Source organism: Leuresthes tenuis, unplaced genomic scaffold (assembly GCF_036924035.1).
Source record: "Leuresthes tenuis unplaced genomic scaffold, fLeuTen1.0.hap1 SCAF_18, whole genome shotgun sequence".
NCBI classification, from domain to species: domain Eukaryota; kingdom Metazoa; phylum Chordata; class Actinopteri; order Atheriniformes; family Atherinopsidae; genus Leuresthes; species Leuresthes tenuis.
In genome coordinates this window covers 18032984-18049292 of record NW_027325372.1, presented here as the reverse complement: position 1 = coordinate 18049292, position 16309 = coordinate 18032984, and the positions used below count along the sequence as shown (strand labels likewise).

General features: G+C 39.7%; 1 protein-coding gene across 1 annotated transcript in view; it reads right to left on the bottom strand.

Moving 5' to 3' along the window:
• col16a1 (collagen, type XVI, alpha 1) overlaps nucleotides 1–16309 on the bottom strand; it is a 73314-nt gene that overhangs the window by 42741 nt on the left and 14264 nt on the right. The window contains exons 3-8 of the mRNA XM_072370603.1: nucleotides 14111–14179; nucleotides 13918–14035; nucleotides 7899–8022; nucleotides 6854–7135; nucleotides 4534–4614; nucleotides 45–113 (exon numbers count right to left, since the gene is read on the bottom strand). Of these exons, the coding sequence (XP_072226704.1) occupies nucleotides 45–113; nucleotides 4534–4614; nucleotides 6854–7135; nucleotides 7899–8022; nucleotides 13918–14035; nucleotides 14111–14179 (743 nt within the window). The remainder of the gene's footprint in view (nucleotides 1–44; nucleotides 114–4533; nucleotides 4615–6853; nucleotides 7136–7898; nucleotides 8023–13917; nucleotides 14036–14110; nucleotides 14180–16309) is intronic.

Below are 16309 nucleotides of genomic sequence, written 5' to 3'. Positions count from 1 at the left end.
AGAAACGTCTTTCTTTATGTGTGTCTTGGGGTTGTGCGATTTACCTGGTGAAAGATGTTGTCAAGCAGGTCATTTTCAGCAGCACGGCGACTCTTCTGAGCATCGGGAGAGCACTGCAAGCAACCAACAGACAGAACCATAGAGCAGGTTAAAAGACCTTTAAAAGGTTAAAATGACATGCTCATCACTTTGTGAGGTTCTGTGAAGACCTTGTGGTACTCCTGGATAAAAGCTAACCCATAGCAAGCTCAAAAATACAACAGTAACATGTAGATGTTTCACAAGAACAGTTTTTATCTGATGTATATACATTGATGCCACCTTGACTGCTGCTGTTAATTGTCAAAGTAGCCTCCATACTAGTCCAGATGAAGCCCTGTCTCCTCAATACCTGCAGAGCCTCTGCTATAGATTGACCACGTGACATTGATTGACATGATTGTATCCATATTTCTACGCTTACTCATAATATTATGTGTGACGCCTGTGCACATGGTTTTTCTGTTCAAATATCAAATTTGGAACCTTTTAAAGATAGTATCAAGTCAGTCACCTACACCTTGTGAACATTAGATGGCTTGGGTGGTGTCTCAGATATGGGATTGTAGTGACAATCGGTCAGAAGATCAGACACATGACTGGTCAGGCAGCTTGATTGGCTGGCTCCTCTGCTGCCCAGGATTCCGTTCAACAGTTCAGAGGCCTGTAATATGTTTATATGAAGGCTGCCTTTGCTTCAGAAAGTTTTTCAGAATTGTTCTAATTTTTTCTTCGTTCAATATGTGATATGAACAGAAATGACTAAATGCGATTTAAAAAGGAACTAATCTAAAACACAGAATATCATACTTAAATCTTAAAATCTTAAAATCCAGTCCAACTATCCAAATCCCATTTCTCTAACACATAACATTATACACCTCTGTTGTTTCATGTGTGTTTCAAAACTGAACAGCCGCACCGAGTCTGTGAGTGTCTACATTTTTGCTCTCTCGCGCTTCCACTTCTCAGCTCAAATTTAATTGCAGCTTGGAGGGAGCCTTCCAACACACGCGCAATGAGCAAAAGAGAAAAGGTTTCCTTCGTCAGGCCCCGCCAATCAATTTTACAGCATGGAGTCCCTCCTGCAGAGGACTTCACTATCATACTTCTAAAGTAGCTTCCCACCCTCTGAGTGTGTGTATGTGTGTGTGTCCCTACTTTAAATTCATTTTGTCGTAAAAAACACACATATTCATGCACGCACACGCACCCTGGAGAATTCTGTCAAAAAGTTGACTGGGTACAAAAATATTTTCAGCTTTAAAAAATGTTCCATAACAGACTGTTTGCAATTCTTCGCATACTCAACATAGTGCAGCACAGTTGTTAATCCAGTGAATCTTTTTTCTATTTGATCGAGCCTCTGTCTAAGGTTTCCGTACAATAGCTAAACAAATACTGAAGAAAAACAAAAGAGCAAGAGAAAGACAGAGAAATGCAATCTCTAAAGTCGAGTAAGGGCTTTCAAATTGGACTTTTTGTCAGTAAACAATATTAGCAGTCACAATTAGTTAGACAAAGCTGTACAGAATGGAATATCTCAGTGCCCTTCATGACTTGAATAAGATCAAATGTCAAAGAAAGCCACTGGAAATTTTCAGGCTTTTCATATTTGTGGAAGCCTGGGAATAAATTAAAGCGAGCAGAACGCAATATAAAGAAAAAGCGCTGACGTTTAACAAGAAGAGGCCTCATTAGAATCAAATCTATGAATATGTCCAAAATCTCTGACATTTTTAAACCTTAAAACTTTCTGTCACTGATATTTCATGTTAAGCCCATGTGGAAACTAGTGTCATGGCTCCGATAATGAGTTTTCCATCAGTGGATAAAAGCTGACATTAAATGTGGGCAAAAGAGTGTCCACAATTTCATATAACAGCAAAGACATCACAAGGGAAAGACTGGTAGTAAAACCTGAATAAGATTTGACAAAAATGACAGTTGTAGGTTTTATCACCCAACTCTCTCCACAAGAACCCAAATGTCTGCTGAATGGGGAAACATATCCAGGCAATCCCATTACTGCGCTAAAGTACAACCAAAGTTGTGGTTCACAACAGTGTCAACTGAATTCACAGCAAAACTACAACGGCGGGAAAAAGCTGTTTAGGCCTCATTTCGGGGCAGAGTTTCCGAACGTTTAAAGCTGTTTTTATCAGTACAGTACAGTTATTATCCCAATTAGCTTGCATAGGGAGCTGGTCTTGTTGAGGAGTTTCCATCATAGCTGTGGAGTGCCAAGGCTGGCCAAGAGAGAGTTTGATGTCGGTCTGCTACTTTGGTATGTTCCACAAGTGTATAACAAAGGGAAATGGCTCCTGTGCTTTTTATTTAAAGCTGGCCAAAAAGGAAAATGTTAAAAGATGGAAATAATGCCTTCTGATTATCTTTGTAGGCCAAAAAAAATCATACTTTTAAAACTTAAGTAACACCCAGTAACCATTATTTGTATTTCCTGGCTTATAGAGGGGGTGTGCAAGATGCGTACCTTGCTCACTATTACAGATCATCAAGGCCTTGACTGCACCACTACAGATATTTTCAGTTATATTTTCCTCTCTTTGTTTGAAAAAAAAAAAAAAAAGCAGATTGCTAGTCGATAAGATGTGAAAATGTGGAAGAAAAAGTTTGTTTTGAAACTGGATCATTTCAAATGGCTTAGTTTAAAAATCTATTTTTAAAACATTTTTCTAGTAAACTTTAAACTAAAAGGGTTTCATTTCTTCCAAAGGGCTTTATGGTGCTTTACACAGGATAAAAACCTTTCACACACAGCCTCTCCATAATTGTATGCATTGCAACAGCCCTGCACAAATCCCTGCAGGGGTGCGCTGAAAGCTAAAAAGGGTCAGATCAGTTAGTCACTGTTGACCACTGCATAGGAAGATTAATGAGAATTTCCAGGCACCATTTGTGTTGACGAATGTGCTGTTAGAATGCACAAATGATATCGCTGATTAACTTTACAGCAATAATCAGTAAACAGTTAACTTATCTTAGCGCAACACCCCTTTAACAAAAGGAAACAGCTAGATTCGCTTTGTCTGAGGAGAATTAGCCTTCCGGCACCTAATAAGTTTGTTTTGTTTACTTGCTACAAAACCAGATGAATTCATGAAGCTGACAGTTTGCTGTTTTACAGGGAAAATGTGTACTAAACTCTACTCTAGCTGACATGCAAATAACAAAGATTTTAGAAAAATTCTGCTTCCAGGCAAAGAGTATTTCAGAACACAACATCCCATCAGAGTCCATTTCTTCAGATTCAACAAATGAGATGTAACAAGATTTTATACTACTTCATATTACCACTCAAATTCAGGGAATTGTCTCATTTGGTGCCAAAATTAGTCTATACCCTGGAGTGCAGGATAAATCAACATTTCTATTTTTTTTTCCAGGAAATGAAAAACCGTAGTGTGCCAGTGGGGACACCTGGCAAACGACCTTCTTGTCGTTGCTGGACCAGACGCAGGAGTGTTGTGCAAGACAGATCATAGAAAAACATACATCAAATTGGATTTCATGGGGACTTTGACGTGCCATCCTTGTGCGTGATAGCCAGCGGTGTGAGAGCAGGGGGTGTCCTCTCTGAGATTTCTTTATAGTTAAAAATCAATAAATCATCAGTGCTGGAAAAGTGGATTTCGCCCCCCCCCCTTCATACATGTGACAGGTGAGCTGTCTGACTTCCAGTCTATGTTCTACTGCTGTGACCTCTGCTGCTGTGGCGAATTTGCCAAAAGAAAAGCAAACACACAAAAGAAAAGAGTTTAGATGATGAAGTTATTTAGATGATTTTGTGAACACTGAAAGGAAATTTAGGAATCCTGGAATGCTACCTCTAAATTCTGAATACCTTTAAATTTGATTCACAAGATTTATTTATTTTTTTTTGTTAAAGTCCTCTGCTAAAAATCAATATAGTGAGCTTGCCCATGAAAGTTTCCTTACTTTCTTCATGTGTTAAAAAAAACACATCATGACACACAAAATTGGCCATTAATTCAATGGCTTGGTAATTTGGCTCTGTCTCTGCGGGGCACCATCCAACGAGATCATGTATGTTCCAGGCAGAAGGTTGGAGGAATCCTTACTAGTTGTGGGGTGGGGGCTTTACAGCTACTTTGCATGTGCTGTAAAAAACTGATGAATTAACAAACCAACATAAGCACCAAGAGGTTAGCTGGACACCATCCACTAGGGGTTTGGCTTGGCTGAGGAACTGAGAGCTTGATGCAACATGTCGGAACTGAGCCGAGCAGAGGAAGTGGAAACTCGATGCTGAGGCTTGGCCCAGCCAAGGAACCAAATGCTGTGAGGACTGTTTTTTTTATTAGCAAAAAAAGTTTTAAAAGAAAAAAAGAGGTTTCACAAGATGAACTTATAATATGCAAAGAAGTTACATAGTTTGTAAGGTCAAATGTGATTATTGGCTCAGTAGCATCCTTGTAATAGTTAATGACAGTTAAAGGTTTCAAGTCTTACCCGAGCGCCAGGGATCTCACAGCAGGCTTCTTGAATGGCAAGCGAAGGGTCACAATACAGCATCACCTGCTGAATATCCATCTGTGAGAGCAAGTGGGAGGAGAGAGAAAGTTAAGTGTAGGATCTTTTACATGCAGGGCTTTAAGTCCTCTGCTTTATTTATTTAATACGTTTAAATGAGGCAGTAAACAAGTCTGAGAGGCAATTAATTTCTCATTCATATAAAGCATCAAGAAAGCGATTTGGAAGAAAGTTGACCTGTGTGTGTGTGTGTGTGAACGCTTCCTTCTCACATTAACAAAAGAGCTTTTCTGCATTCAAACTAAGGCAGTTAACTGATTTTCATTGTTAACAGTCACAGCACAGTACAAAGGTGGTCCACTCACTGGCTAAATCAGGACTGGATAAGACTGTCTTAAAGAAACTGAGGAGTTAGCCTCCTGGTCCATATGACGTGCATACACACAAAACACTGCATAGACCTTTACAGTACATCCACACATGGACAGAATGGGCAATTTCAATATTAAAAATTTTACGAGGAAGTAGGTTCACAAGAAAAAAATACACTTCCTCCTGGAATAACTGCCTCCGTGAGGTTGCCTGGGAAGAGACTAAAGTGCCATTAATATTCCGTACGGCAGAGGCATACTGAATCATAATACATTCCTTTCCATATGCTACTGATCTAATCAATAGAATTTGGCTCTTTCATAGCGCTTCTGACGCTGTTTGCTTTTCATACACAGAGAAACTGAAGGTCACATGATCAAATAGTAACTTTAGATGACATTTAAGACTGCAAGACAGGGCAGTTATACTCTGTATATTTAATCAAATTTAACACAGAGTCCAAAGCATTAGCTTTCTATTTTTGAACTTCTTCACATATGCATAGCTTTTTAAATGATTCCGAAGTCCCTCATTTGCTGCAAAAGCCCATGCATTATTTTTAAAGAGGTTTACGCCAGCCCTCCATTTCTGATCGATAAATACATTTCATGAACAGCAGCCGAATTGTACTGGACTTGACAGCTCTGAAACAAAGCTATCAAAGTTAGCAGTTGTGATTTAGGCTGCTTTTCCTTTTTTAACCAACTGGCTTTGAGTTCTGAATTTGACACTGTTGACAGTTCAATGTCAGTCAGCAACCGGGTTGACTGCAAAATGCTCTGCTCTGTACTGGTTTTGGCTGCTACTTCGCTGTTGAGATCAGACACTCCTCAGTCACAACAAGGAGACTTTACTACTCAAATCACTGAGTACTTGAAATAATTTACTCAGTCACTCAATATCCGCAGATGTTTGCTTTACTTTGCAAAGCCACACTGAACCTTGCACCAGGGGTGTCTCAATATGTCGTTATTGAGGATAATCATGGTGATAAAATGATTAACAATATATTGTTTTGATAGTGCACTTATGATGATATCATGATTTGATCTCAGCTCATGAAACTCAGGTCTCAGCTCAGGAGATTTTTATTCAAATAGCTTTAATTCAATTCAATTCAATTCAATTTTATTTATATAGCGCCAGATTACAACAATTGTCATCTCAAGGCACTTAAGTAATATAGTCCAATTCAAGCCAATTGGAATTCAATTCATTGTAATCATAATCCAATTAATTCATATAGAGCCAATTCAAAAAATTTATATCCTAGCTAAGAAAACCAACAGATTGCACCGAAGCGATTTAACAGTTCCTTATCTCTTGTTACTCTGAAGTTGCTTCCTGACATAGCCATGGCGTCATTATAATGTGGCTTTTAGTCATGGTAATAGTGTTGTGAAAATCTGATGTTGTCGGAGCCATACTTCAAACATCAGAAACTCTTCCAGAAGCTTAATCACAAGTTATTTTACAAATCTGAATTGCTGCACACAAACACATTTGAAGAGATTTCCTAAATATGATGAATGATGAATTGTTCAGTTCACTGATTAGTTAGATGCCAACCAAAAAGATAATTGGTAACGTTTTTTGTTAATTGTTGATGTTTTTCTTTTGAAAATAGTCCACGGTGCCAGTTTTACAAATAAACGTCTTTATTCATAATATTGATAACTTTATTGTATATTCATTGCTTGATGGTATAATGGTTTGTTGGTTGGACAAAACAAGCATTGTGAAGGTGTCACTTTGTGTATTAAAGAAGCCATCTATCACTATTACTACACAATAAATGATGATAAATGAAGAAAATAATCGGCGGATTTTTCCTGGAACAGTAACTTTCAGCTTTTACACTAATGCAGGAGAGGTTTTAAAAAAAAAAAAAAAAAAGTAAACAAAGCTATCAATTTTAATGTCATACTTGTGCTGGTCCAGCATCCGAAGCCCGAATACCCAGCAGTGTGTGCCCGTCAACAGGGAGGACTCCTCGGGGCTTAAGGGGCTTTGTCTCGATGGAGCTGCAGTCCACGTGGAGGGAGGCGGCGCCGCGTTGCACGCTCAGGGCCAACTTGTGCCAGCGGAGGTCCATGAGGGCCTCTACCCTCTCCCCGGTGAAAACACAGCTGACCAGGTCAGCCGTGGGGTCCACCCCTCTGGCTCGAATGGACAGGGTGCCATCGGTGCCACTCAGGTCCACTGAGAGCTAGGTTTCAGGTGGAGATGAAAGGGGACAGAGATAAGCGGAGGGTAAAAAGAGGAAATGGGTGGGCTTGCACCAATTAAATCTAAATAAAAGTCAACTGTGTCTCAAGTTGTCTGACTCGCAGGGGATTCAGCAAAGAGTAATATACACACACGACTACTACCAAACAAAGCTGTAGAACACAGCAGCAAAGATGAAGTAAAAAGGAAGACATATTAATTACACACACAAGCAGTACAACCAATCAATCACACCTAATGAGGCGACTTAGCCTCCATCCATCATACACACAAAGTATTTAAATCTAGACTCAGACTCTTAGTGATTATCGGGACTCTGAGGGACTCCAGTGCTTTATCATGGGACACATATGAATAACAATGAAGGTGAATGAAAGAGGAGAGTAAGAGATGATTGAAGGAGGACCGACAAAGAGACAGGGAGAGAGAGAGGGGGTTTGTCCAATGAAAAATAAGAGAGCACAAAAGGCGAACAGGATGAAAGAGGGGAGGGAATTGAAAAGATGTCACGCGAGAAAAGAAATCGAAAGGGAAAGTGGATGACGATGCAAAAGTGCGATGAGAGGGAGCGAGAAGGAAGGGGGGAAAAAGTGGGATGATTAAAAGGTGAAAGATCAATGGAGAGAGTTAAAGGGGAGTGGGGAATGACAGAGGGCAGGCATGTGGACAGGAGGAAAGAGCTGGATGGGTGAATACCAAGAATACACAAAGCAGTGGATGAGGAAACGGAGAGTGAGCTGCACCTGTGGGTATCCCTGCTGATCAGATATCTGAAAGAGGTAGAAGGTGTCCCTCAGGGCGGCCTTTTTCAAAGCCAGGGTGAAGACCAGTGTGAACTCATCAGGTAAACCATGAGGGATGATCTGACTGGAAAGGAGTAGTTCAGAAGGGTCAGAGAAGATGATATCCCTCCATCCACAGGAGCAGTCAAACTGTGAAAATACTTTATGTGCAATGTGAGCATAACATGAGCAATCTGCAACAAGCGGCAACAATATCAGGCTTGACAAAGAAAACTAAAACACAAATTAGCTTATTACCTATCTCAACTTTGAAGAAAAAAAACAAAAACAAAAGAAAACTCACTTCCATAATATTGATATCAAACTTGCAGGAGTTTACTCTCTGCAACATATCTCAGAAAAGGAGGCATGTTATCAAAATCCAGAGTCTGATTAATCCAGAGTCTGAATAATGAAATATGTGAATAAAAAAGCACATGTGGACTTAAAAATAATGGAAACTAGCAACTAGTTCATGTAAAGGACATTCAAATGGGGCTCAAAAATCACCACATATGCTGGGGATGATACAAAATGAAATTCTAAACAATACATTCAGTCAATAAGTAAGAGACAGGGAATGACAGAGAAACTTACAGAAGCAAACGGAAAAAAAACCAAAAACAATTCCATGTACTCTCATCTTTCCATTTGATTATGTGTTGACGTAGTACAGACGTCCCATTATGGCGTTTTTGCCTAATTTTTTATTCAATGTCCAAAGTTCTTAGACCTTAAATCATATCAACTGATGAAAGTTTAGACGTCTTTGACCAAACTTTGAAAAAAAATGTAAAGGTAAAAAAGTAAAAGTTTACTGGACGTTAGTCTGAATTAATCCTGAGCATCATCTATAATAAAACTAAGTTAGTTACAGCCCTTCACTGGTGTTGACTTTAACCTGCCATAGTTTATACAAATGAGTATGGGAAAACTTTGGGTAAATCTTTACTTTGTGTCCTCATGAGGACTTTGACAAAGTAATCCCTCCCGTCCCCCAAAATTTTTCTTTCTTTCCACATTGATGCATTTTGTGACTACACTGCAAAGCCCTTGTATGTGACCCCCTGGAATTAATTTTCATAGCAGATACAGTCCGACAGGCTTCATCCCTCAGTTCTGGTCAAGGGCATCTAAGTCCACCAATGCAATACAGAATACAAAACAAACAGACTATGAAGGTGTGCAGATGTATTGAGATATAAAGAGTTTGCTACCAAGCCCAGTGAAATGCATGCTCACTGAGATGGTAAACACTTTGAAATATTCTCTCTTGCTCCATTTTGTTCTTTCTCACTGCACGTACACAAACAGACAAGCACGCAAAACTGTTGATGCTGCCAGCTGGTTTCCCATCCTAGAAGTGGGGTGGCAGTGATTTATGACTGAGGGAAGATCCAAGGGAAAACAGCCAACTACAGGACGTCAAAACATATGAAGCACTGGTGAGGGGAAAAGGGTGAGAAAGAGACACAAATGAAACTCGAGAAGAAAGAAAGACAAAGAGCTGTGAAGAGAGAGAAAAACTATGGCGAGGGACCAAAAGACTCTGGGTATAATCTGTAAAAGCACGAGAATTTTACCTTAACTAACTAATCCACGGTGTGCTGCGTTGGTAGACAATTCAAAGAAGGAAAGAGAAAGTATGTGAGAGGAACAGCCACAGACAGCCACAAACAAAGTTGTTCCTCTGTCGATTAGAGCAATGAGCTGCAGGGTACAAAACCACTCACAAAAACAATTGACTTTTTAAGGTGGAAGCGCTGCACTCCGGCCTATTACGTTCAGGGTCCTTGAAAAATCAAAACTGCCACACACATAAGCGCACATTAAAAACACTGAGGAGATAAATCACTCAGTATGGGCCAGACAGATTCAGATCCAGCCTCTGAGAAAGTTACTTCTGCCTCTCTTGTTAAAAAAAAAAGAAAAGAAAAAAAAGTAAAGGAAGGAAGGAGAAAGAAGCAGAGGAAAATCAGTGTACATCAGAGAGGCACAGGGGAGGAGGAAGGAGAGGAAAAATAATGTTGGAAAGGCAGATCTCAAGTTTAAGACTAGAATAGCACCTGGAGAGGTGTATAGGCACCTTTATGCTTGCTCCTAAGTGAGCTGGAATCCGCTGCTTTTTAGTGGCAAGCGCCCTTGAGTGTATCATACACAACTAACAGGAAGGAATTTTAAGCAGCCAGCACCTGACACATGAAAGAAAGCTCCAGCTGACTAATATTGTTACACGCTTGACTGTTTCCCTGTGGCTTGAATCTCTCTCCCAATTTTTAGTAATTTGAACAATATGCAAGCAACTAAAGAATGCAATTAACTTTGAATTTATTAGTAGATCCGGATACATCTGGTGTCACATTTTCAACACTCGCCAGGAAAGCAATTATTTCCCAAGTTTAAATACAGCTGTAAAACGTGTCGATTTCCTCCTCACATCCCAAGTCTGTCGTCTGTATTTATTCTCTTACAATTAAAACACAATTCCTCCTTTTTTTCTTCAGTAAAGACAGAAACTCTCACAAGCATCCCAGCCTTTTCACTTTTTCTTTTAGTTGCTTATAATTTAACCATACAGTTGCTGTCGTTGACTCGCATTTCTCATGAAGAGCAACAACGTGTAAACAAACTGTAAATTTTGCTTCACCATAATTCACAAAATGCATTGCAGTTCTGCCATAAACAACTGCCATCTTGTCCTTGTGCCATAATTTAGTTATTCCGTAGATATTCCTACACAATCTTGCTGAATAAAAGAAACAGGCAGAGGGAGAACATTTTATCTGAGTGAAAGTGAAATCCATGTGACCAGCTGTTAAAGGTGTCTATTTCTCTGTCAGCAGACAACTGACAGAGGCAAGAGACAAGCGGCTTCATCTGGCTGTCATTCATTTGTTAGCCTGGATTTGGTGAATGGATTAGCCTCTGATACGAAGCAAAACGCTGGTTTCCAATTACTGTACACACGTCTAACACTTCAATCAAACTCAGCCGTGATGAATTTAAAAGCTGCTTGAGTGATAGAGAGGCTTAGCTGGATGGGAACCATGTTTTAACCTGCTTCTCAGATACAGTATGTACACTGAACCTGGAATGGGGGTAAAACGGAATGTAAATTTAACATAGCCCACCCAATGTGTTCCTTGCTATGAAGTCCCTTTGGATTAAAGCATCTCATATGTAATGTTCATACTCAAACTGCTTGAACAAAAAGATTTGTTGGCATTTACTCCCTGCATAGATTTAAACTTTTAACCCTCTTGTTCACTGTCCACTACATCCCTAAATCTGTTCTCTGCCTTTACTCTTTGCACTCTTTAAACCAAACACTTATGACCTTCAACTCCAAAGCACCCATGTTTCAACCTGACTGGGAAGTGGACGTAGGTACAGTGACCCATGTGAGAACCAAGGCAAAACTACTGACTCACTCTGAGGTAAAGGTTCCCCGAGGGGAGGACTTGGAAGAGTTAGTCACAGGATGGGGACCCTGCACTTTGTCCCGATGTTAAGTCTTATGAGTCCTTGGAGGAGGACACTGGGAGAGCCGATGTCAGGAGGATATTGATGCCTAAAAGGGTAGTTTGACTGCAGAGAGCCCATCTCGCAATGGCAACTCTTGCACTCTCCTGACTGCATGCAAAGGCCAGCCGTGACAGATGGAGTACGAAGAGAAGCATAAGTGCTGTTGGACTTCCTCCCACCTTCATAGCCCTTCACTGAAGCCCTTTGGAGAACCAAAGAGGATGGGCAACCACGATCCAACATCCATTTACCCTTTTCTGTGGCTACAAACTGGGTAGGAGAGATCCTAGGCGTAATATATCCAGGTTCCAGCAAACTGGCTTTGGCCCTTGCTCTCCAACATTAAGACTTATGTATTTTTCCTTTTTTCAAATTGAGCATTGAACATTCAGGAGATACAGAATAAATCATGAAAAAGGGGAACATTGCAGTCAACTGCTTGGCATCCTCTGCAGACAGCTCATAATACAACCTTGTTTCAAATTTGTGGTTATTGCACCAGCCCTACATTGCATCCTCCGAGCTACCAGTTCTAGTAGAGTTTGTTACATGTGCACAGCTCAAAATCCAGCACCATCTAGGAACCTCAAAAATGTAATTGCGGTTTGAGCAAATGAGGATTTTTGCATGCCACTTTTGCATCAGTCTGTCATTTAGTACATTCAAAATGAACTTTTTGATGGCAAACATTATTCTGCCAGGTGGCCTGATTCTAAGCAGCGGTTGGCTTGGCTCGCCCCTCATATATCCTTTCTGATTATCCCAATCGAGAGTCCCCTGATTACCATCTACTCCTAAGTACTTCACATAACCCCCACTTAAAAAAAACAAACAACCCCCCCCCATCTATGGGACTCTATGTGCTTAACAGTGCTGCATGCACTCCACACACATTGCCCATAGAACACATTAAATGTGCTGCCTTTTTGAGAGTCTAAATGATACCAAAGTCATTGCATTCAGTTTTTTTCTATAATTTACACAACGTCCCATCTTTCTTTTTTTCTTTCCAGAAAGGTAGTTTGTATTTATCAGCAGAAGAGGTAAAGCAAATGTAGAAAAAAAAGAAGGAAAAAAAAGAGGAGGATCTCCAATTATTTTGTAGTCCTTTTATAAAGCATAAATAAAAAACAGTGAGTTCTATATAATGAAAGATAGGATGAACAGCAGCCGACAGGCGAGTCTGATGTTCTAGCATTGATTATTTTCTGTCTCAGTCAAACAAAAGTCACCCAGGTAGCATGCTTCCCTGATAAAACTGACAGCAAAGCTCTCTGTAATCAAAATTTCAATAAAGAGCTGCACGGTAACAAAATCCAATACAACAAAGAAACAAAGAAAAGGCCGAGAGTAGTTTTTCTCTCCTCTCTTTGTCTGATTTGGGGCAAAACAAAAACATCTGATATTTTCTTCTTAGGCTCCACAGATGCTGATTTCCTGAGAAGTCAGGGTTGTTTTTCCTTCTTTTTATAAGATCTCTCCAAGACAATGACAAACAATATATGTGACTCTTTAAGGACAAAATGTCTCAACTGAAAAGTGTGTTCTGCAGGCAGATTTATCTTCAAGTGTGCTCACATATCACATCACTAGACAGAGTGATGAAACACTCCAAGCTGACCCATTTGGCAAGTTCTGAAAAATGGCTTTATTAACATCAAGTGTATCTGGAATTCCCAAGAACTGTGTTTCAAAAAAGCAAGAAAAGAGCAAAAACAAAGAGAGCAGCACACAAAAACCATTTACTACATATTATAAAACATGATTGACACCCACCTACTGTGTGATAACATCAGGAATTACGGGTGTGCAGGAAGCCACAGGCTGTCGGATTTTATAACTACGGGTCTCTGACCAGAAGCAAGTTCAGAAGAAGTTCTCAAAATCAGCTGATAAATCTAACTCTTGTAGTTCTTCTTTTTTTTGTTGTTATTGTTTTTGCAGGCATCTGCAACATGTCTACAAATTATGGCGTCATCTCTGTAGGCTTCTGTTCAGGCTAAAGAGAAAATAGTCATGATGAGAGCTTGTTATAATAAGAAGATGCGGTTAAAACCAGAAAACCAAGGCTGTTAGAGTTCAGTTTTACAAGCCAGTGTCGCTCCTGAGGGAAATAAAGTGGTTTTGGAAATGCAATCAACAACTGACCGCTGCTGTATGCTTTTTTAAATTCAAGAGTCACAAAAAAGCACGGACATGTTGAGAGAGGGTTCAGAAGCTGAACAGCCAGATGGTGTCTTTTATTAAGACAACGCTTGAAGAGCAAGAGCCTGTCAATACAGGCCCAATGAAAGCTGGAGATCCTGCACAAAATTTCGCTCCATTTCTCTTCATTTAACACTTTCCCTACATTCTAAAGTAGAACTCATCTTCCTTGTTTGAAGAATGTTCTCCTTCAGGTGTTTGGGGGGTGGAGGGGTCATGGTACAGAGAAATACATGGACAACAAACTTACTCGCTGGGTCGCAGGAGCGCTGTCTTGCCCAGACGGAAGATAACTGGACCTCGAGGGTTGCGGATTTTCTTGACATCTGTATTCTTGAAGAGGGAAAATCGCCTCACCAGATTAAAACCTGCCAATAAAAGGGATTCATCAGCACCCAGACGTATAAAACCAAGATAGTGTGTATTTGAGGTTGTGCTTTCACCTGTAATATTCTGCCGGTCCGTCTGAGGAAACCTCCAATCCTCCACTTGTAAAAACGGGCATTGTACACCTGTGAAAAACAGACGGATGGCACATGGGGTAATGGAAAATCATCAAAAAGTAGTATAGCTTAAAGCCTGAACTATGTCTGAAACATCTCTTGGGATGTAAACGAATCATTGGAGAACCTATGCCAAATATAAACTTCGTCGCTGAGTGAAATGAATAGAGCGTGTGCAAGAAAGAACCAGCAACTTCAATCATACACATGAGATGTACTGAAATATTTATTTGGTAGTAAGAGGGAATGAGTTGGGAAGGTTGAAAGATAGTTTAAAAGAAGGAGTAAAAGATGGACAGAAAGATGAAATGAGGACAAAGTTGTGCAGTGTGAAACACAAGCCGGTCTGACAGGTTGTCTGGCATCGTGCCTGTCTGTCGCGGTAGCCTCATTTTGATGGATATGTTCTCACCCTGTCAGGGAAAGTTGCAGAGAAAAGTGTTGCCTGTCAGAGCAGCCTGCATGGCTACTGGGGGGAAGATGTGAGATGCACAGAAAAAAAGAAATATCTGACTAGCTCAGGTAGACACGAACCCTGTGAATCACTGTGATCCATGGTTAATTGATCTCTTTGGGGCCAATGACCATGGCCATGAGCAAGAAAATCTACTAGGCACTTTTTTTTTTTTCTTTTTAACACAACTGCATAGAATTTGAAAGCAGATGGTGCCTTGCTTTAACCAAAAAAAAAAAAAAAAACTTGATAATTATCTCTGAGCTGAGTTGCTGTCAGTAATCTTCTAAATCATTAATATGCTGTATGTCAGTGCTCAAGGTTAGACACTTTAATTCAGTCTGTTTCGTTGCCATACCAAGCTGTGGCATATGTTCTGCAGGTTTTAGATGTTTCCCTGCTTCAACACACCTCATTCAGATGAAATGGATCTCTTCAGAAGATTGTTAAGTTTGGCACAAGCTAATGATGCATTGATCTGATTGATAATCCATTTTGCCAGGGTTCAACCTATGCTTTTGTGTGAAAATGCTAATCAATTAGAATCATGTTCTGTCTGCTCTGGGCCAGTTTTAGGTGCTATTTACCAACTGTTTCTCTGTTATAACAGTTTGTTGATCAGATTAGTTGAGGTTTGCATCTGCTCTCTGCACTTTTCCAAATAGTACCTAAGGAAGCTTTCTTTTGTGACCGTGTGTAAGATTTGATATGTTCAAAGAGTATTTACCTTTCTCTTGGGACTGGTCTGTTTTCACAATCAGTTAATTTATGAAAAGAACTTTTTCACAATTCACAAAATTAAAATTCTATTTGACTTCATCGTATTTTTTTACATCTACTTTGTCAACAGACACTTTACAAAGTGGTTCAAATACTTGCTAGCTCATACAAAATGTAAAAATGTACAATTTCCATTGATCGTAATTATTTCTCAAATGATTCTAGTTGCCTACCTATATGGTTATAATGATATAACTTGAGGACAGATTGGGCTTGACTAATACCAACCGAATACACAGGAACATAGAGCAAAACACATTTATTTCAGCAGCAATGATTTTGAAGAGAAGAAGAAAGCCACAGGAAAATGTTTTCCATCTTAGGCATTTAGACACCAAACGTTAATGGTTTTTGTGATGAAACAGTGAAAGCACTGCAAAATGAGTTGCCTTGAAGTATCCAATGGCAACATAGCATCTATGGTTTTATCCACAATTGAGGTCAACTTTATCCAGTCATATTAAAATGAGCTGAAATAGTGTAATATAATTACTAAAATAAGAACAGCCACCTGAATTTAATTATGAGCGAGAAATTTAATTTCACGAAGGCCAGCTCAAAGAAGAACAAAATCCTTTTCAGCGCTTTGTCACCTACTATTTGACACCCTGCAGTTTCTGCTCATCTTGAATTCAAAATAACAGGGACAGTGTTTAAAAGCAAAGCGCATTTCCTTCTGTCTGACTGCACATTTTGTCGTTCTCTTATTGCTGTCTGCAGGTACAAATCACGGTGGGGAAAAAAGATGTCAAACACTTGTCTTATGGGAAGCTGAGAGAAACTTGAAATGAAAAGTCAAAGAGATTGCAGGAATTGGACTTGACTTCTGAACAACAGATTTAGTAGCGGGAACATCAAGCACAAGTTAGAAGTCCTCTGAGCCCTGATCAATCTCACACATACTG